Source organism: Gallus gallus, chromosome 1 (assembly GCF_016699485.2).
Source record: "Gallus gallus isolate bGalGal1 chromosome 1, bGalGal1.mat.broiler.GRCg7b, whole genome shotgun sequence".
In the NCBI taxonomy this organism is placed as follows: domain Eukaryota; kingdom Metazoa; phylum Chordata; class Aves; order Galliformes; family Phasianidae; genus Gallus; species Gallus gallus.
Window position 1 is genome coordinate 11,489,169 of NC_052532.1, and position 21,500 is coordinate 11,510,668.

Below are 21,500 nucleotides of genomic sequence, written 5' to 3' on the forward strand. Positions count from 1 at the left end.
GTCCTTAGGGTTGGATAGGCCTCTCTTACTTCATCCTCTTTTTCCAGGGTTTTCTTCTCATGGAACAAATAGATAGTTGCAGATATTAACTATTTATTATTAAACTATAGAGCTTTTTGTCCAGTGTCCAAGTTGAGAATTTCCTGGAATTACTTGTTCCTTTATGGAGAAGTCATTGTTTCATGAGTTGACCATGGAGCAGTTTCTCAGAAATGAACATACATCAAGTATCCACTGCTTGCTCCTAGGAGACTACCGCTATCCGCACTGTAAGCAGCAACATAAAGATTCAATTTTCAACAAGAAAATTAAAATATGAAAGGAAGCCCAAAGCTAGTTTGACAAATACCCATGTGTGAACTACTGCTGTGTAAAAGGGATATAAAACTTTTTTTCCTTGCATGCATTTATTTTAATAAAATTGAAGTTAGAAGATCACTGCAAGCAGATCCTATAAAGCTTCTTCCAAAAATCTATGCTAACTTCACGGAAATTATTTCCAAGGGATTTCACAGATTGGAGAACAAATAATTGATTTTTAAAATTTCTTTTTTATTTATTTATTTATTTTTAGATAGGCACAGTTCATTTCTTAGCATCATACAAACCAAATGCCAAGAATACAGATTTTGTGAGTTTATCACTTACAGCACAGTAAGTCCTCCCTTATTTTCACTGCCATTGGCAGAACAGGCCTCTAGTCAACTACACCTGTATAAAGCATTTGCCTTGTCTCTATTTCCCTAGAATCACAGAAGAGCAATCTGGCTCCAAGTTTTAAAGATTCAGGAAATTTCACTCACATTTACTAAACATTACCCCTTCTTCCAAATGGAAAACTAGCTTGCTTTTTCTGTAAAACTGTTACATATACATAAGTTTGAACTGTTTAGATACAAAGCTTGATTTCAGTTGGACTTTGTTCTTGCTGAGTTCTGGTCCAGAATTATCTGACTAAAGTCACTGAGGCACTGACTGAGCTTATCTTGAGTGCTGAAAGCAGTGGGTTTGCCACGTTCCAGGGCTGCCTGTAAAAACCACTCTGTGATACTGAAAGTGCCTAAACAAACAGTTTTGAACAGCACCTGATCTGGGGAGAGAAGCTTGGGGTTATTTATTTATTTATTTATTGCTTCTTCTTTTGTTTGTTTTCTCAGAGGGTTTTTTTGCTTCATTTCTTTGTTTTGTATTGTTGTTGTTGTTGTTGTTGTTGTTGTTTTTTCCCCCATTGCAATCTGTTTTTAACGTTTAAATTGTATTGTCTAAGTAGCAGAGACAAACAATACATTATATAAACCAGGGCTATGATAGACTCTGCTGTTATCTTCCTTTTTGACGTAAGAAACAAAATCCACCGCTGCAACCTCTTGCATAATAACCAATGAGCTCAAGGCTTCTCATTATACACTACTCAACCAACAGTTTCGGCATTGCAGGAGAACAGTTATAAACATTAAATGATATGTGATATCATCAAGGTAAGAACTTGTCAATTCTTATCTTGAAGCTGAACATGTGTGCACTCCAGACAGCAGCTCTGAAGACAAATGAAGCTGCATACACAAGAAATAATGAGTCAGATCTGCTGATCACAGCACTGACCTGTAGGATGGGGCTGTAGAATGAAGCTGTTTGTTTGTGGGGTATTTGAAAGTACAAGGGCAATTGTACTGTTCTCTTTTTTTCTTTTAAACAAAACTAAGTTTCTATTTTTCCACCTTATATCATAGAATCATAGAATGGCCTGGGTTGAAAAGGACCACAGTGATCATCTAGTTTCAATCCCCCTGCTATGTGCAGGGTTGCCAACCACCAGACCAGGCTGCCCAGAGCCACAGCCAGCCTGGCCTTGAATGCCTCCAGGGATGGGGCATGTTATATTATATCTGTATGTTAACTTAATTTCACCACTATTTTAGAAAACCTTCTATCCTTTTCTTTTGATCAGTCTCTGATTTTCACAACATTTCTACAGACTACAACTTCTAGGGAAATGTAAAAAATGCATCACATCCCTAAAATAATTTGTTATAAATTATTGTGAAGTTGATTTCCACCTTCGAATAAAACACACTCCCTGACAAAATAGGGTCTGTCAGAATTCATTTCTACTTTTGCAATTGTTGTCTGCAAGTTGCTTCAGTTGTCTACTTTACAGCTGGGAAGGAATTATGGTCTATAATTGCCCACTGCTTGACTCTATTTTAATCATATTTTTTATTTGTAGTGCATTAATTACTGAAAAGAAATATTTTTAATGTAACAAATTGTGTGAAGATTTTTTGGAATGACTGCAAAAGGAAGAAGTTAGAGAATACATACAAAATATTCAGAATTTTTCAGGTTTCTTCTTCTCCTAGGGAGAAAAAGAAAATAAAATCAAAGAAACGAACAAAAATAAATAGGAAATGCATTTGCTATTTATACTTCCTTTGTCTCTTTTCTCACTGTGTTGTAGAACTAGAAAATTCTTCTCCCAAATATATTCATAATTATATTAACTATATATTTCTGCCCTAATATGGTCACATAATACGCCTACCCTTTTACATTTAGTTTTAGCTGATTTGCTATTCTGTCTTAAAATAAAAGCCTTCCTTCAAAATTGGACCTTCTGTGAACACCTACGGAGAGATGAAGCCGAGCCCTTGTGTGAATAAAAGAAAACAGTAAAAAGCAAAAAACTCCGTCTCACAATTTGAGTCTAACTTTTGCACTAACTAATGGAAAGTGAACTTGTAAAAGGATGCATAAGTGAGTACAGTTATGTGGAAAAAACTATGAAAATGAGAAATTTCCCTAACACTGCAATTCCTTGTAAACCAAGCATGCCCAGAAAGAAGATACAGTATGCCTCCACAATATTTACTGAAATTTCTTCTTAGGAAGATGAAAGGAAACTCTGTGACATGGAAACAAATCTGGATGATAGCAACATGTCTTCTGAGCTGGTTGAACTCATCAAACAACTGTGGAAAGACGGTGGGATCCAGGCATGCTTTGCAAGGGCATCAGAATATGAGCTCAATGACTCGGCAGCCTAGTAAGTGACACAGCCTGAGGGTGTTGGGCACCTGGCTATTACTGCAGCAGCACAGGATTCTTGCAATTAGAACTTTTCCACAAGTGTAGAGTAATCTATGATTATTGCTCATTAACCTAAGAAAGAATGAGGCTTTTGCTGATCTGTTAATAATGTATCTGAGACATTCAACTGAGGAAAGCAAGCAAAACTAAATAACTCAATTCTGTGCGTCTTCTTGACTTTTTGTTTCTAAAAATGTCTGTTGCCCCTAATAATAGGATTAACAAAATGGAGGAAAAAGTGAATTGAAACCGCCTAGGCTTTAACTAAAGCTGTACTTTAATACAGTCAAGATTTCAAGCAGTTAAACATAAGTCCAGCAAAAACCATAAGTTTTCTTTAAAGAAATCTGGCTGCATGCCCTGGTGGTCCCTGGGCTATTAGCATCCCAGCATCCATCTCAGTCTGCAATGCCTGATGGCTCCAGTTCGCTGTCTGAGTCCTGGCAGGTGGCAGGCACATAAACAGAGACTAGTGCTGCTCAGCTCCGACTTCATGGAGGGTCAGGATCCAGCTGGGGATCAGTAATCCTCTATGGACTTAGACAGTGCACAGATGACTGCACAGATGATTGCATGATGATTGTCAGATGACTGTCAGAAGATTGTCCTAGAGTGCAGAAATCTGACCCTGGCCCTGGAGAAGGGTGCTCTTCCATCTCAGGTCCATTCCAAGAGCTGCAGCTTGAGCCTTTGCTGCTCCCGCAGCTCCTCCTGCTGGATGAAGGCACCTGCACAGGGAAACTGCCCGAGGTATGAGGTGCTAGTTCCGCCTGGCAGAAGAAAGCATGGTCAGAGTCCGCCTGATTCTGGTTAGTAATAACTTGCCAATTTTAGAGAATAGGAGGGATATATCAAGAAGAAAAAAAAAATTCCTCAGCATTCTTATCTTCAGACCATTTCAGCAAGGCACCTATACACAGAAAATGTGCTAACGTGAGCCTGATTTTGCATTAGACTAATCTACTGGCCAGCTCTCCATTCTGTCGTTGGAGAGTTAGCCAGAAGTGCCCTCCCTGGGGCTATTTACAGTGGTGGGAAGAATCTAAAGATGTCTCTTGCTCTATTAATTAGATTATTAACTTGCAATTGCACTTGGATCAGCTGAATTGTATGGTCTTTATGACCATACACCACCATATCTTTAAATACATAAATGGAAGTGGTTTTGTTTTTGTTTTTACTTACAGATGTATTACATATTGCAGACAAGAATGGCAAGCTATGAGCCTTGTTTTGGTACTTTTCTGGTTAAGATGAACAGCAAAACTTCAAGCTGAGCAGACTGTACTGTAGAAGAAAAAAAAAATGAATACTAACAAACAGTAGAGAGTCTGTGTTTTCTTTGACAAGACAAGACACACACTACAGAAAGAAAGGTGCCGAGTGAGACAGTGAAACAGCTTTAAAGTGTTTCAACTCTTGCTATGTGGTGTCTTGCTTTTATTTTACTTCATTACTTGAGTGTCAGTAGCTACAAAGGTTAGTAGTCAAGAAACCACTCGCTTATCGCCTCTTCTTTTCCTTTTGTCGAATAAAAACCAACTTTTATTGCTTCCTAGATCAGTCAGTAACATTTGTAGATTCTGTTTGGCCATTTGTAGAAAGTTTCTTCTCCCTGGATGAGAATGGAGAAAGGCTGGGGGAAGGCCAAGAACTGGCTTCAAAGATCTGGTTCAGATTCTCATTCCATGCTGATTTTATATCTGTATGCTAGACACAAAACCAGATAATCCACTCTTTTCCAGGGAGCTGTGAGACTGTTAACCTCATGGGTTCTCAGCTTGGTTGAAACATCTGTCTTTTATTACAAAAATATTTATTTTTAAATGTCATGAACCCTCCTCTTGTAAACTTGTCAAACAAACCCCTAACGAGGGGGAAACTAGCCCTCAACTGTGACTTACTTCAAACTCTTCTGCCTTCTCTTTCATTTGGGAAGGAAGATATCATTACAAGAGAATGGTTTGATATGCTACAATATTTCTAGTCAGTCTGTTATGAAGATGCAGTTTTTCTTCCCCTGTGGCACTAATTTTCATTTACTGAAATCAAACGGACAAAATCCCTTTCCTAACAAGGTGTTTTTTAGCATCCCGGAGAAAAACATGAATTTTCCTGACCTTCAATTCTTAGAAATATGTTTATTATATACAACTAAATTGATGACATTTAATATATGTAATATTTTAAAAATCTAGATTGTGGATAAAGGTTGTATAAAAAACAACAGTATTTTATTTAAGCGTGTAATTTACAGAAAATATTTAGAAGGAGCTCAATATGAATGGACTAGTGAATATGTCATGCTCGGTTCACCCTTTGATTTCACCAATCACCATTTCTTTTTACTCTCCTTAGTTACCTCAATGATTTGGATAGGCTAGCAATGCCTGACTACGTGCCTAGTGAGCAAGATGTTTTGCACTCCCGAGTGAAAACAACTGGGATTATTGAGACTCAGTTTTCCTTCAAGGATTTGAACTTCAGGTACGAAAGATACATTTGTCAGGCTTGTGTGGCTTTACCTTTTGAGATATTTTTTATTCAAAGACACTGATTATATTATTACTAATCCAACTGTGATATTCTTGAATCTTATTTTTGTAAGTGCCAAAGAAGATATTTTAGTATCGGCACTCCGACTTTAAGTATATAATGGACTGTTACTAGGGGATCTCAGAATACCAGGTTCTAAAAGGATGTTTTACATGTGTAAGTGTTTACAAAGCATTACTTGTATTCTGCCACTTGAATAATTGCTTGTGACATTTATGAAATTTGCCTAACTAAAAGTCCTGAAGAGCATGCAAAATATTTGATGACTACTAATTTGCATGCATTCTCAACCTTTCACTCTCCTCTTCTGGGAACAGAAATAACTGCTCTTAACAATGGAATACATTACTGTTGGCAAAAAAAAATAATATGTCCTGTGGATAATTTCAGCATTACCATGCATGCCGTCATTCTCTTTTAAGATGAAAAGCAAAATGTTCAGAAAAAAAAATTCCTCAAAATTAACTTCTCTAAGAAATTTGACTGAAAAAAAAAGACATTTTCAGATACTCAATATTTAATTACTCTTGGTGAACAAACTAAAACCATAATTCCATGTTAAAATATATTTGAATAAATTGTGATTATTTCAGTGTTCTATAACCCCACATTTCTCTATGGATTGAATTCCATTTAATTCTTAGTTTAAAGGCTGCAGTGTGCATTACGGAACATAGACTAGACAAGAAAATGTCTGTAGAGACAGTTGTAGGAAGTATCAGGATTATATTTTTTACACTTTTCAGAGGGCTTACTTTTTTCTTTTGTGCCAGTTAAACATCTCCCAAAGTATCTAACCTAACCACACAGATGCTTTGACATAACTGAGATGAGATTATATGTACAAATAAGACCCTAAAATAGATGTACCAGAAGAAAATTATCATCACCAATAAATAGGCCACCTCTGGAAACTGCCTTCATAAAATCATAGAATAGGACAAGTTGAAGGGACCTACAACAATCATCAACTTCACACAGGACTACCCAAAAATCAAACTCTACATCTGAGAGCATCATCCAAAAGCTCCTTGAACTCTGGCAGCTTGGGGCTGTGCTCACTGCCCTGGGCAGCCTGTTCCATGACCACTGCCTTCTAGTGAAGAACCTTCTTCCTCCTAATTCATGAGTGAATTGCAAATGCGATAGTATAATATCATAAACACACCGTTCCTTTTTTCTCTGATTAATGTATTTCAGAATGCTTTGTACACTGGAAATCTGAGCATCTATACAGTTACAGCAATATTTTATGCAAGATAAAAAAACTAAGTCAGGAGGAGAACAAAATTATCAGTCTGCAAACCCTCTATGAGATGAATACTACCAGTCAGAATAAAATATTAGAATTGTGTCTAGGTCCAGATGAAATGTAGCACAACTGAAAATAAGATTCCTATCTGAATGCCTGTAAACAAGGAAGAAACTCCTAATGACATTGAAAACATACACCAGAAAAAAAAGTCTCTATTTAGTGCCTTTTTTGCATCACAGTAGAATTCTGAGAGAAAATTAATTGATGGTTTTATGACTTAAGTAATATGAAGTCAGTACAAAACATTCTGAGAGTTTTGTTCATCTACAGGGATGCAGAACAGCAATAAATTCATTTTAACCAGCCAGTTACAGCTAGTTTGCATTGCCAGAGCAATGCAAAACAGCTGGGAGATCCTGATGACTCTGCACTTAGTTAGATAAGTGCCATAGAAACATCTATAAAGGGAGGGACACTTCAGTGTTCAGAATGAGTTTTAGCTGATGTACTTCTGAGAGGCTTGGGGTCACAAGCCAAACATGGATAAAAACAAAATCATGAACAGATGCCTTATTCACTGAAGTTTTTACCCTCTTCTGAACTCAGTGAGGCAGAAAATACTTTGTGCTGTAAAAGTCTGAATATCTCAGTACTGCAGTTCCGCAGGAAACATGACTTTTTATTTGCTATTTTCTTAGTCATTGTGTTGTTGTTTTAACAAAATTTATCTTTCCTGTTGTCTTTAATTTCTTTCATTAATTGACTTTGATTTCCAGAAGTGAGAATACACTGAAATTTTTTAAAAGGAGATCAATCTCCATGGGTCCTCTCCTGCTGTAATATCCATTGAAGAGCTAGGAAGAGTCTTGCTGAAATCAGGCAAGCTTTATTTTAGCCTTCAGGTCTCACAGTACATACTGCTGGCACAAATGAATAGATAACTAGTCTCATACCTGGATTGGCTCAATTTTCCATGAGTAGTACTAGGAAAATGCAGAATTTTCAGGACTATCTTAGCCTATCTTGATAAAATAATAAGTTAACATCAGAAATATACCACTCATGGCATGACTTCAGCTTTACATGTTAAGTTCTGGACTGACCAGGGAAGAACTAAGCAAGCTAAGCTTAGTACAATAAAAACTGTCCATAAGCATTGCCTCTGGACCTGATTTTTTACTATTTTAACTTGACTACTCATGAATATTCACAGGGCCATATGCTAAAAGCTTGCAGGAAGGGAGTACAGACTTGTATGATAACATTTGCTTGTAAAACTTCACCAAAGATTAAATTTTGTAGTTTCTTTCTTTCCCGTGTCCCTGATTTCAGAGTTTCATACCAACAACCAAGGGAGACCAAAAGTGGCAGTTGACTTTTGGGATCCAATCATAACCAAAAGTCAAGATTTTGTCAAGATATTTATGTTGATCTCACTCAATTTACCCTACTGAACTCAGGGAAGATGTGGTTGGAAGGATATCATTGTTAACAGAATCTTGTTACAAAACAGCTTCCTGATTTCCTAATAATCCACATTTGTAGACACACAAAGATCAAGGAGATGAAATGTACTAAAAACATTGTTTTCTCTAACTGCTTCTCAGCTAACCAAGTCATTCATCACTAGAATTGGGAAGGATTTCATTTCTTCAAAGAACGACGAAAAAATGATAATAAACTTGATGTATTGCTGATGGTGAAGGAAAGAGGATTGATATATTGCAAAAAAATGTGTTCTATGTAATAAATTTCTCTTTCTCTGATTACTACTGACTTCATTTTCTCATACTGAATCAATTTCCATTGCTAGAAAAAATGAATTCTGTTTAATTTTAGACAATGCAGGAGATACATTCAAAGTGTAAGACCCAATACAGTTTCTTAAATGAATGGATAATGTATGAGAGGATTAGGTTTAACAGGTTAAACTCAACAACATACTGAACAGGGAAAAACTGTCATGCACACAAGGAATCAGACTTCTGACTCCTACCATATTGTTTCTCCTTGCCAATGCACTTGAAAAATGCTCATTTTGTACAGAGGAAAATAGTGAAGCAAAAGACTGATTCCTTACCATTGTAAAACTGCAAATATAAGTAGTAATTTTAAAATCTAATGCTAAGAAAAACAATACTAATTTTGACAGAAGGTTGATCTATATTAGGCACTAGACTGTATTCTACTGAAGCTCAAAACTAGGGATGCTCAGTTAGTTTTGGAACCCATACAAAAAGTCTATAAAAGGTTTATACAATTCTACCCAAAGGCAGTGATTTCTGGCAAAAGCTGGGGTAAAGTAATGCAGGGAAGGACAAGTCTGCATTTCGTTCTCTACGAATGAATGAATTTATGTTCCCCATGAATTACTGCTTAAACAGCAACTAAATGAGATGGGTAAGGCAGAGACCTCTACACATAAACACAGACTGCTGGTTACACAGTACCTAAATGATCACACAAGGACAATGAATCGATGACTAAATATAAAATTACACCAGCCAATGAGGCATAACTGGTAGATCAAACAGTGGCTGCCTTCCAATCATATATGCCTTACTGATGAGTGTGTCAGTTCATCACAAGCAATTCCATAAACACACGATCATTGTTCTAAGAGTCTTTTGTGAATGTTTCATGTATGAATTCTATCCTGAAAAATCCTTGCCTGCAGAGCTGAGTCCTGCCTTCAGCTCTTGTGAAGAGTCCCCAGTTCCTCAACAGAGAGGAGTATCTGTCTGCTTTGTGCAGATATTTAAGTCTTTACATATGAAGCCATAAATAACACATAATTCTCTTGTTGAGATGGAAATAGACCAACAAATATCTATTTTGTCAAAATGGATGTTTGATTGTCATCCCTCTCTAGTTGCACTCTGCACATCAGCAGTGCAACGACATCCTAATAAGTCAGTGCTTCACATTGTACATATGTTATTTTGTTTCTGCACAGGATGTTTGATGTGGGTGGACAGCGATCAGAGAGAAAAAAGTGGATTCATTGCTTTGAGGGAGTGACCTGCATCATATTCTGTGCTGCACTCAGTGCCTATGACATGGTTCTGGTGGAAGATAAAGAAGTGGTGAGTCAGAAGAAACAATCCTTTTTGATGCTTGGTTTTAATGCATTCCCTGATGGCTTATCAGAATTGTTCCCGTTCCCTTATAACAATTTAAAGGCTATTATGCTGTATGGGTTCTTGTCAGTGAAGAGTATTACAGTAAATTTACATACGGGTTAAGATTTGATGTTCACCTTTTGCATCACAACAGAACAGAATGCATGAAAGCCTTCAGCTGTTCAACAGCATCTGCAACCACAGGTGCTTTGCAACCACTTCCATCGTGCTGTTTCTAAACAAAAAAGATCTCTTTCAAGAGAAAATAGCAAAAGTTCATCTGAACATCTGCTTTCCTGAATACAATGGTAAGTTTGGGGTTTTCAGAAGAAAATATATTAAAATGATTGAGATTTTGATTCAGGTCACCTATAGATAGCCATTTAAAGGCTAAGCATCTTGCCTGAACATCTAGCCTTTCTCTCAAAAGAAAGGAAAGGGAATGACATCGGAATTTATCTCACCTACTCAGGGTACTTAGGTTGGGGTCAGCTGTCTCTGGAGATGCTTATTTCTCTCCACTGTAAATAGAGGAATCTGGGACAACTAGAAGTTTCAAATGTCTGATGTCTTGTATAAGAAAAACAATTCACATTTCAGTAGAAGTTTATCCCTCACATACTTAAACCAGGTCTTTTTGACCCTGTTTGGAAAACCATTTCCAAGGAATTCTGTCTCTTTTTGTATGTCATAATGGTATCTACTGGAAAAAGAGAATGACAGCTGTTTCAAACTAATGCAAGAGAATACATGCAGCTATGTGAGAAAGTGCCAGAATAAAAACAAATGCTACCAGCATTTTAGTATTAACCTCCTGTATTTCAGATAGGGAGTACCTGAAATAAAGCATACATCAATAAATTTTATTACTGGAAGACAGGTTGTGTGGACTTCCTGACAAAGAGCTGCTTCACTTCTTTTTTTGAGAATCTGTCAATATAGGGACCTAAAATTGCCCACTGCTTCACTGGGAGAATCAAACACTGTGCTGGAGTCCATGGAGCAATGTCACTTTACCTTCATAGACACACGGGAGCCAGCAGGGCCCCTATACTACAGCCTGCTTCTAGATGTCTCATTCTTCTCTGGACCTACACTGAGTTCCAGTACCCATGTTTAAACCTGCAGTTGCTCTAACAATGTACTGCCAAACAGCAGCAAATTATGTATCTAACTCTCCCAGAATTTATGGTCCCTCCTTTCTTATCCTGTTTGTCTCACTTTCTGCTCTCTTTCTAAAGTCCTTAATGGTGTCCTACTCACTTGTGAGCATTTCACTTAAGAAATGAGGATTTTTGGTTAGGAATTGCAATTTAAATTTGGATGGGCAGTATAGATACAAACTCCTCATACCTAATGCCTCATTCCTACATCACAAAAACAAACAAAAAAGTTGATATGTGTCTTCTCTGTCTTCACTAGGACTAAATACATTTGAAGATGCTGGGAATTATATCAAGAAACAATTCCTAGACTTGAACATAAGGAAAGAAGATAAGGAGATATATTGTCACCTGACCTGTGCCACAGACACCCAGAATGTCAAGTTTGTTTTTGATGCAGTCACAGATATAATAATCAAAGAAAATCTGAAAGATTGTGGGCTTTTCTAGCCATTCATTCCCTGACTTGTAGCCCTGTTCCATGTCTGTACACTTTCTTCTCTTCATTCTTCTTGCTAACTGAAATAAAACTCATTAGGAATGAAATAATATCAATTAGGCTTTTGTTAGTTGTGAGTTGAAGCCCAGGGTACTGCCAGGGTATTGCAAAACTACACTGACTTTCTGTGCATCATAAGATTGAAAAACATGCTCCTGCTCCACAGAGATGCTAGTGACTGATACATGAATCAAAGGGACATTCCTATCTCAAACAGTATGTTTTGTAGGTAATCAGTAGCTCTCAGGAAATTCATACTTCAGTATCCTGTGTTTTCCAGTGAGAGGGCTTAAAAGGATAATACCAAACAGCTATTAGGTAACTGACAAGCTTAAGGCATTAAAAAAGAAAATAATAACATTAAAATACTATCATCAGGTAATTTCCATTCACTACTCATGTTTCCACGTTGCATTAACAAGAAAAAAATGACATGACATTCCATTAACTTAACAGAACCAAACTCCCAGACTTGACTGGCGTACAACAAAGAGCAGTGCAAATCTGGGTGTTTAATAACAGAGTTTTGATAGAATTGCTGAGGGACACACACCTAAAAGCTGCACATATGTGAAATTTGTAAAGGCTGCTATCCTGTTGCTGGGGGACAGGAAAGTAAGATGGAGGCAGATAGCAGGTAAGTTTCTGGAATCTCTGAGAGAGAAATAAATATTACAGTAACTGTCAGTTTCTGCATATACCATAAAGGCAAGCTGAAACATTTTTTAACAATACTTGACTTAAACAATCAAAACAGTAATTAATAGTTATTCAGCTGAGCACCTTTCCAGTGACATCTGTAGTCATTTCTACCAGGGCAGAGCAGATGAGATGCTCCTGTCCCCAGGGCAAAGCACATTTGCAACACTTTGATGCAGAGATCTATTTATTATCTGTGCAAATTAATTGCTAATGAAGAACTGCTCCCATCCATCTCCCTCTGATTTATCGTGCCTTCAACTAGAAAAAAAAATTAATTATGGTAAACAAAACCGGCCTTCTTTCTAAATATATTAAACATATTTTTGGAATTTTGTCTCAGAGCAACACTTACTTCTGAAATATGATAAATAATGGTTAAAAAAAAAACCCAAACACCTTCCATTAAAGACATTTCAAGAGTCATTATTAGGCTTTGGTTCATGGAGCAGCACCTTGACAGATATTTGCCAAGCTAAAGGGCAGACTTTCCATGCTTGATTTTGAAAATCATGTGCACAAAGCCTTAGCTAGAGTTGTGCAGAGAGCTGTCCTGAACCAGCACATGACTAAGATACAATTTGTACTGTCTGGATTTCTATTACTGCCTGATCTGTAATGCTTCACTTGATTAATTCCTTGTTTGTACTGAAAATAATGGATTTCCAGTGGTAAGGTTTCTGGTTTCATTTCCAGCAATAAATCTCATTTTAAATGAACAGTTTGAACTGTGGTGGCATCAACATTAATTTCTGGAGGTCCTAATGGAGTAATAAAGGTCAAGATCTCTAAGAAACAAACCCATGAGCAAACACATCTCTCAAACATTTTCTTCAAGCAAACACCTTAGAATCAGATGGACCTCACACTGCAGGCTGAAAGCTGATAAATATAAAACTGTACAGATTGAGTATCCTACATCACACATTTAGAAGGTAGGCTGACCACTGGTAGAAACAAAATACTTGGCACGTGGTGATTGGTGTGACCTGTTCATTTTTCAATCCTTAACCTGAGTTTCTGCCAAACCAGTGATACACGAGCACAGTGCTTGGTGATCCTCCAAGAGAAATGACTGTGGGTGCAAACTCACCGATGTGTTTACCTCAGGAAGAGGTTTATTTTGAGCCCAGCCATCCCCGGGCCCAAAGATCTCCCAGTGAAGCCAGTGATCCCAGACACAGCACAGCTGGGGAGCGCTGCTGGCTGGAACTGCGCATCCCACTCCACACATTGGTGCCAGATCAATTAGAACAGGTGGCTAAACCCCAAATAATCACTTCATTCTCACTTTTAAGGGTGTTATTTATGCCGTCGACAACTGCTGCGGCACATTGGTTCGCACTTTGCCAAAGGAGGCGGTGACAACTGACAACCCGCACTGGGGCAATGCGGTCACCACACCAGACAGGCTCGGGGATTCCTGCATCTGCTCAAGGGGGATTTAGAAAATCAAGTTAACAGAAAACAACTCAGAGTTAAAAATATGGATTAGTGATTATAGTGATTATACCAGAGGAGCCTAAGGTGCCCGAATTGTGAACAGATCACCTCGAGCTCCGTGCCGGTCACAGCCCTACCTAAAGGCTGACGGGACGGCCTCAATGCGATTTCACGCCGCCTCTGGTGCCGCGCCGCCGAGTGGAGCGGCCGGCATGGCGACCCCTCCGCCCCCCCTCTTCCCGCCCGCAGGCGTGAACGGCGCCAGGCGCGGCCGCCAGGGCGCGCCACAACACCGCTGCGGCACCGTAGGGGACCACTCGGACCCAGGCCTCCGGCCCCTGTGGTACTGTTTGGCCGACGCCGCCTCTGCTTTCTTCTGACTCAATCCTTTCTTGGCTCAGGCAGGCAGGGAAAGCGCAGGGAGGAAGAGTTCAGTGTCCTGTTGGCAGTTTTTGTCTTTATTCTTAATTTACAGAGAGGCCTGTGTACTAAGCCACTTAAGAAGAGGAGAATAGCCTGTGTGCATGTGACAGCTCATACAGTGTGGGTGCAGCCCGGTACACCTGTACTTTCTGGAGCTGGGTCATCTCGGCAGAGACCTGGGCTGCTCACAGGCTGGCCCATACACTAAGTGCCCGAGTCCACTAAGTATCTCCAAATTCACTTCAGAGTCTCCGAGCACCTGAATTCAGGCACTGACACACGGTTAGCAATGCCAGATTGCTGACAGGCACTCTTAGTGCTAAAGCCTATCCTGTCTGTCAACACACAGTGACACCGACTCTGAATTTCCAGGCAAGATCAATACATGAGATAGAAGGATGACTGCAATAAACAAGCTGTATTTTGGAGGGAGGAGGAAGAGGGAAAACTTTAATTTACAATGTGCTTTTTGTGTTTTTGCCATCAGTAGAACCTGGGCCTGTGATCCTGTGCTTTCCAAAACCTGAATTGTAATTCTGGTCTCTGTCCTACCTCATCCCAAAATGTAAAGGTGGACATGAGACAGGAACCAACAAAGAGTTAAGAGAACAGTTCTGGTGAAGATAACACTAATCCCTTTCCCTACTCCAAATGACCTATAAGATGCAGCGGGAAACTGGGCTTCTCAGCCTATAGTTTCCCAGGTTCTAACCCCATTCCTAGCTTAAACCTATTCTAACTAGAAATCAGGTCTGGTCCTTGAGATGTGAATGACAGAAGATGAAGCAGTATTCCAATCTATTTGTCCTTTCCATTTTTCTCAGAGTTCTCAGTGATTCACTGAGAATTTAGATTTCTCGAAAATGTTCATGTCCAAACTCCAAACTTATCTTCAGCTCTCACCCTAAACTTCAGTCTAAACGCTGTGTATTTCAGAGATGCAAAATTGATCATTAAATGGTTAAAAGAAAACAGGACTGGATCCCTTGAAATTTCTACTCTACCTTAGACTGTCCTGTGTAGCCCCAGGTAAATGCAGTATTGCTGTTGCTGATAACAAGCCACAGGCTTTGTATTAAGTTAACACAGTCCTGAGAGCTTGTCAGGTTTTATGTGGACTAGTCTCAGCCAGCTTGTAGCTTTGTTTCAGCTTGTTTACCTCTAACAGCTATTGTCTTATGACCAGGTGTCTATTCCTCTATTTGTTTTCATTTTTCTTATCTTCATATAATTGATGTAATGCCTATAGCTAAAAGTTCTTGTATAAATAGGAATAGCAATTAATTATGCTGTGTAGAATGACCCCTGAACCTCTAGATTAATGACTGAGCATTATGAAGGTATAGTGTGACAGAGGCCCCAGGGCTCTCAATTAGTCATAAGAAAAGATACTGCAAACCTAGGAGCTGGGCAACAGCTGTTTTAGGGATAGCAAAAAAAAGTCAAGTGTCTCATGTATAAATCCTGCCACATATAGTAAAGTTAGATGTAATATAAGAGTTGAAAACCACAGAAGAAAAGTCAGGGTGAGTACAAAATAACAAACATAAAAATGCACCCAAGTGTTCCCTAGAGTGAGGAGGGAACACTTAACATCAATATCGTGTTTTTCCTAGCAAAGAGGAAAAATGCCCTACATGAAAATCGTACTCCTCCCAACAAGTATCTTAGGATGGCAGCTTTCTGTCATACTTCTTACCCCAGAAAAAAAAAAAAAAAAATGTCAGCATTAGTAGATGGAGAGGTAAATATGGCAAGTGAAGCAGTGGATTGGTAAATGCAGCACCAAAGAAAAAGCATTAGATCTAGGAGAGGGATGTTGTTGCAGCCTTTAAATGTAGCACTGCTCATTAGATATAATTTTAAAAGAAATTTTTAAACTTTATTCAGTCTAATAGCATTAACTATTTTCTATATCTTGTATAGTCAAGCCTTTAAATGGGATTAACAATAATATCTTGGCTTCAGGTGTAAGATATAGTCCTCTCTTTGCCCATGACAAGAGTTCAAGCACAGTGTGTATGGCATATACTGATACTCTGGGGTAGTAGTTATATCAGACTAGCTATAGTCCCTATATAAACCCGCGCCCTGCTTTTCAGATGGTCTCTAGGAATGCGTATGCCTTCCAATGGGGTCAAATGAGAAGAGATGCTCTGTGTTGGACACTACACCTCTTTGTAACTGTCTTTGAGCTTCTTATTTCAGGAAGCACATTTCTGATTTTGTTTAATTCTCATTCCTAAGTTTCATTGGCATCCATTTTGTGTATGGAGTGTTCCAGGTGATAGAAAAGACAAGATTTCTTGCATAGAATTTTTATAATTTTTGCTTACTTTTCCAACTCTCCTATGGACAACATTAACCTATTGAAGGAGTGCTCAGAAACTCATAGGCTTTACTGCACTGCCTTTAAATTGTTTTTACTTGGTACCATTATTACAACAGTTTACCTGTGGCTCTGATAGTCCATGAATATTTGAATGATTCACATTAATTTGAAACTAGCAGCCAAAACTGAACAATCTTTTGTATCAAGAAAGCAGCTTTGTTTTCTTTAGAACTATAAATCTAGCTGAATGAGCTGTGTGGGATCATTTTGTTCATGTATTGAGCTTGCATTAACACTCGATCTGTCTGTTACATAAATGGCATGAAGCACTGGCATCAGCCTTAAATATTGCTAAGAGGGTTTCTATATTGGCAAGGTCACAAGGTCACTTTTTTCTGTCTGATTGATTACTAATTATTACCTCAACCATCCTGACTATTACCCCAATCAATCTTGACTACCTGTAACTTTTCTGAGATTCAGAAGTTAGAAGTGTAATGTCCATGATGACAGTTTCATGACCACTGAACTGTGATGAGGACCACTTCAGTGACAAGATATATCTACATGAATTGATTTCCCTTGCCTATGTTTCCATCAGTCTTCTTCCTCTTTTCTCTTTAACTATACCTTCTGTTTTCCCTCTCTAATCCTAGGAAGCATCTAGAGGGATAGAGAGATCCAAGTGTTGCCCCTTTAAACATAACAGGAAAAAAATCTCTCTTCCCTTGAGAACTGTTGATAGGCACCGCCTAGAGAAGGAAACAAATCACCCTGTGATGTACTTATTTTTGCACTGCCTTATCTTTGAAGATGAAATACTTCCCAAGGCCCTGATTCAGCAAAATTCATCAGTCACTGAGAGCGTGAAAAGAAACATTTAAGCAAAAGAAACTGCTGTTCTGTTGAGCTGTTCTTCTGGGGCCAAAATGGCCAGAGAGGCCACTCAATAAACACTCAAAGAATATTCTTCTCCCTGGGGATCACAAGGAGTTTTTCCACATTGGCCCTAGAAGCAAAGAGCTAGTGTCAAAAGGTCATGTTCCTTCTCAACTCTGAGTCAGCCACTCATTCTAATAAATTGAATTAAGGACTCTGAAGTCCATTCCTTTGTCCACTGGGACATGTAAATCTTGTTAGTGTCAATGAAGGTTGCGAGCCTCTCAGAGACGATAATATATTCTACTTATAATGTATAATCTATAAGATACATGACATGTCCTGAACCCAATTCTAAAACACTGAAGAAAACCTGTCATAAATACAGCCTTTTTCTAGAGCATGTTAAAAGCATAGGAGTGGCATATATATCACCAGATAGTGAGACTCTGCTTATGAACATTGTGAAAGCTTCTTAGCCTTGCTACAGTCCATTAAAAACAAATCATAAATTCCAAATAAGCACACAGGAAGATCATCTGAGACCTGAGACCCAGGAGTGCATACATGCTGAACATGCAACGAGCAAAACCTCTAACTGTGTGCACCCAGGGGTGCAAATTCTGTCCACACAGGAGCAAAAAGCTGTAAGATTAAATTATACAGCCAGGACAGATGTTCTTAGGGAATTTTTCCCAAAAGGTACAAAACTAATTCACTGCCTAGCAGCACTTGTCAGTGGCTGTTTTTGTGATAGCAGGATGTATAGAGAGAAAATGATAAGGCTTCATATCCTGCTTGGTTTACAAAGAGAAATAATGTCTTAGAGCTGAGAATATTTTTACAGTTTTTGTGTGTTTATTGTAGTTGTGATAAAGAGCTGCAGCTTAAGGGGAAATCATGTTTGTTCCAATTATAAAGATACATTTGCAAAGGGGTACCCCTTAGTGTCAGAACTCACCACGAGTTAAAAGTCAGTGGGCTGCTTAACATCAGTAATATTATGTACTATAGGTGATTTTTTTCTTTGTGCTTAGTTGGATCTGATTGCCCTTTTTTTGCCCTTATTGTGCCATTATGGGAAAGCCAACACAACTTTTGTTTAGTAGGTCTGTTTATAAAAGATATTCACAACATTATTGTATTAGTAATGGAACAGCATTTAAAGTTAGTATACATGCAGAATTTCCATTGATTTTTTAATGTGTGTGTGTATGACAATGTCTAAGTTTATTTGCAACTCTCTTTCCTTGTTTTTATTTTACATGGAATCAATAATGACTCTCTTAAATAATGCACTCAGTTGATTAATCTAATGTGCTTCAACTCTGTTTAGAATAGAGAACAGATCTCCCACTGGAAGGAAAAAAAAGCCATTAGTTAAATAGAGTCTGTAAGTAGCTACATGAAAGTAAAATGAAAGCTAGGTCTTAATAAAATACTTTATACCTTTTCTTTGGAATAAGCAGACTATCATTTACTTTAAAGTTCATTGATAGCCAGTGTTTTTCATATTATAAGTAATCTGAACTTCTACATAAATCTTCTGAAAAGGCACGGGAGGCAGGGAAAACATGTGTATAATGTTTGGAGGGCTTCAGAGAACATTTTTTTCCTTTTCAAAACCATTTTTATTTTTGTAATTTCACATATCATTACTTGAAAAACTTCAAAGCTCTGTCAAAACATTTTGGTTGGTTGAATTTAAAATATTTTGATAAATCCGATCTGTTACCCGTTTCATGTGTGAAGACCTTCTGGCACTTGTTAAAAAAAAAAACAGAAATGAAGATAGATGTTGAAAGTCTCAACATGTTCCCTGACGAGGAATGTCCATTCTTTACTCAGGTCTTGTCCACAGCGTTCACTTCCTCAGAGATACTTTGCATCAGCAGGGCACATTCAGAAATGTTTTATTAGCAGTGCCTTTGCACCACCAGAGAGCAGTAGTACCTCCATCAGCAAGGGCCAGGCCTGACAGGATCACTATTTTTGTTCAGTTTCAGTACACAGTGGGGCCTGCTGGCACAGTCTCACAGGTGACATCCAGAAAGCTCATCAATATCAGGTCTGTGCGCTTTATCCCACTACTCCCATCTCAGGATCTGCGCACACAATAGTATGTGATATTTTGCTGTCCTCAGCTATGTTTTTCTTTAGGTTGCCAGGAACAGAGGAATTCTGCCCACGATATTTGCTTAGAGTTATCATTCCTGAGTTCACAAGTAGAAGGGAGCTGCTTCTTCCCCCTTTCGCTATTTAACGTGGAGTTGCTTTTAACTGTCGTGTACTGAATTTTGGTTTATGCCATTTTCTTCTCTAAAACAATGTTTACATACATACAACTGATGTTTGTATTATAACAAGATTTTCACCTTTTGAAAAGGCTGCTCATGCAAACAGAAACCTCCTGGTTCCACCAGGCCCCAGCAAATGCCTGTTTACATTATCTCAGTGATCTGTAACAGCAGAGCACCCAACTGAGCCTCCACAGATTTACAAGTGCAATGAATCCTTGAGGTTAAGATATCAAACATCCACTTGCTATTTGTGACATTAATCTCACACTGTCTGGTGCTGAGATGTTAGTGCTGTACTGGAGCCACATTGCCATTTAAAGTCATTTCATCCTGTAGTGAAAGTCTTGTAGTCCTGGCTGCTGGTACGGATCCAGAAGATGGGTTTGGAAGGAGTAGGAGGCAGCAAGAAAAATGCAAATGGACTCACTCATTTTCAAGTGTAGTGCATTCAATGATTACCTCTGATTTTGGATTTCTCAGTTCTTAAGCACCCAAAATAAGGTGGCGGATATCATTGCAGCATCACGTAGCTCAGACTTACATCCAGACCTGGTGCTAAGAAATGTCTCTGTGCCATAGGGCAAAGAGTGTTAGGTGCAAACAGGCAGCTCTTGGGGCAAAATTCACTCCCTGATTAGAGCAGTGAGGTTCCCTGCAAAATGAGGGGGAAGTTCAGGAAGTCAGTGTGAGGTTAAAATAGGCAGCATGTGGTAAAGTTGCTCAGTGCAGTCAATAGGAAATGCTGTAGGGAAGGTTTGGATATAGGGACATTGTCTTTTCTAGACATAAGGGAGAACCCAGACACTTCTCTGTAAGAAAATCTAGCAGCCAAAAGCCAGATCTTGCTACCTACTTCCCTTTGTGAAGATGAACTTAAGCACTTTGCTAGAAGTACTCAGCACCTGACCACCTGACAGGATTGGATCCTCAAAGTGTAAAGGATTTGTGAAAATCAGAAAAAGAGCCAAAAATCTGAATGTGCCTCAGTGTTCATATTTTCTTAGAGCAAACAGAATGCCAAAATCAAATAAAAACTAATGACAAAGAACAGCAATGTATCATGGAATTTACGTACACAATCAAAATCAGTCAGAAATATGTACACTGAGTAGTTAAAAAGAGAATACTCAGAGAAAGAATTGCAGAGAATGCATTTCTGAGGTGATAGAACATGTGGTAGCCTTAGAGATTATTGCAAGAAGATTTCCATAGCCAGAAGAAAAAGAAAAGTTTACATATGCTTTTTACTAAAAGATTGTATATCAAATTCTGACACACATGAGGCCAAGACAGAGAAGTCAGAAGAGCTGTGGCCCATTCCAGGGAAGCAGATGTTCTCAACTGGAATTGACTGAGAGCTGTTGTGATGGAAAAAATGTTAGCCAAGAAAAAGCTTGCACTTAGCATCTTGTAAAAAGTTCCGCCTGTTCTGCCTCTCTCTGTGTAGTTTGTTAGGAAGTAGATCTTTCCTGCTCAAGCTGCAGCAACCACAGGTCAGATACTTTTTTAGCTTGAGCGGTAATAGATTTGTCTTCTTAACCGCACCATTTAGCTTCTGTCTCCTTGAGGTTTCCAGTAATTGAGGGGAGCTTACAAGCAGGAGGAGGACCAACTTTTGTCAGTCTGACAGTGATAGGATGAGGAGGAATGGCTTCAAACAGGAAGAGTGGAAACCTAGGTTAGATGTTAGGAAGAAGAGGGTAGTGAAGCATTGGAAATGATTGCCCAGAGAGGTTGTGGAT

General features: G+C 38.6%; 1 protein-coding gene and 1 long non-coding RNA gene across 3 annotated transcripts in view; one reads left to right on the forward strand and one right to left on the reverse strand.

The window, feature by feature from the left end:
- GNAT3 (G protein subunit alpha transducin 3) overlaps positions 1-13,100 on the forward strand; it is a 31,639-nt gene extending 18,539 nt beyond the window's left edge. For both annotated transcript variants that reach the window (NM_001267811.2, NM_001397166.1), the window contains 5 exons: positions 2,886-3,043; positions 5,446-5,574; positions 9,855-9,984; positions 10,175-10,328; positions 11,443-13,100. In NM_001267811.2, coding sequence (NP_001254740.1) covers positions 2,886-3,043; positions 5,446-5,574; positions 9,855-9,984; positions 10,175-10,328; positions 11,443-11,633 — 762 coding nt within the window. In that variant the 3' untranslated portion in view covers positions 11,634-13,100. The remainder of the gene's footprint in view (positions 1-2,885; positions 3,044-5,445; positions 5,575-9,854; positions 9,985-10,174; positions 10,329-11,442) is intronic.
- LOC121109476 lies at positions 3,030-14,058 on the reverse strand. Its single transcript, XR_005847346.1, has 3 exons — positions 13,962-14,058; positions 4,273-4,374; positions 3,030-3,857 (listed from the first exon to the last, which is right to left on the reverse strand). It is a non-coding gene; the product is annotated as an uncharacterized LOC121109476 (long non-coding RNA).
- Positions 14,059-21,500: the final 7,442 nt, after the last annotated feature.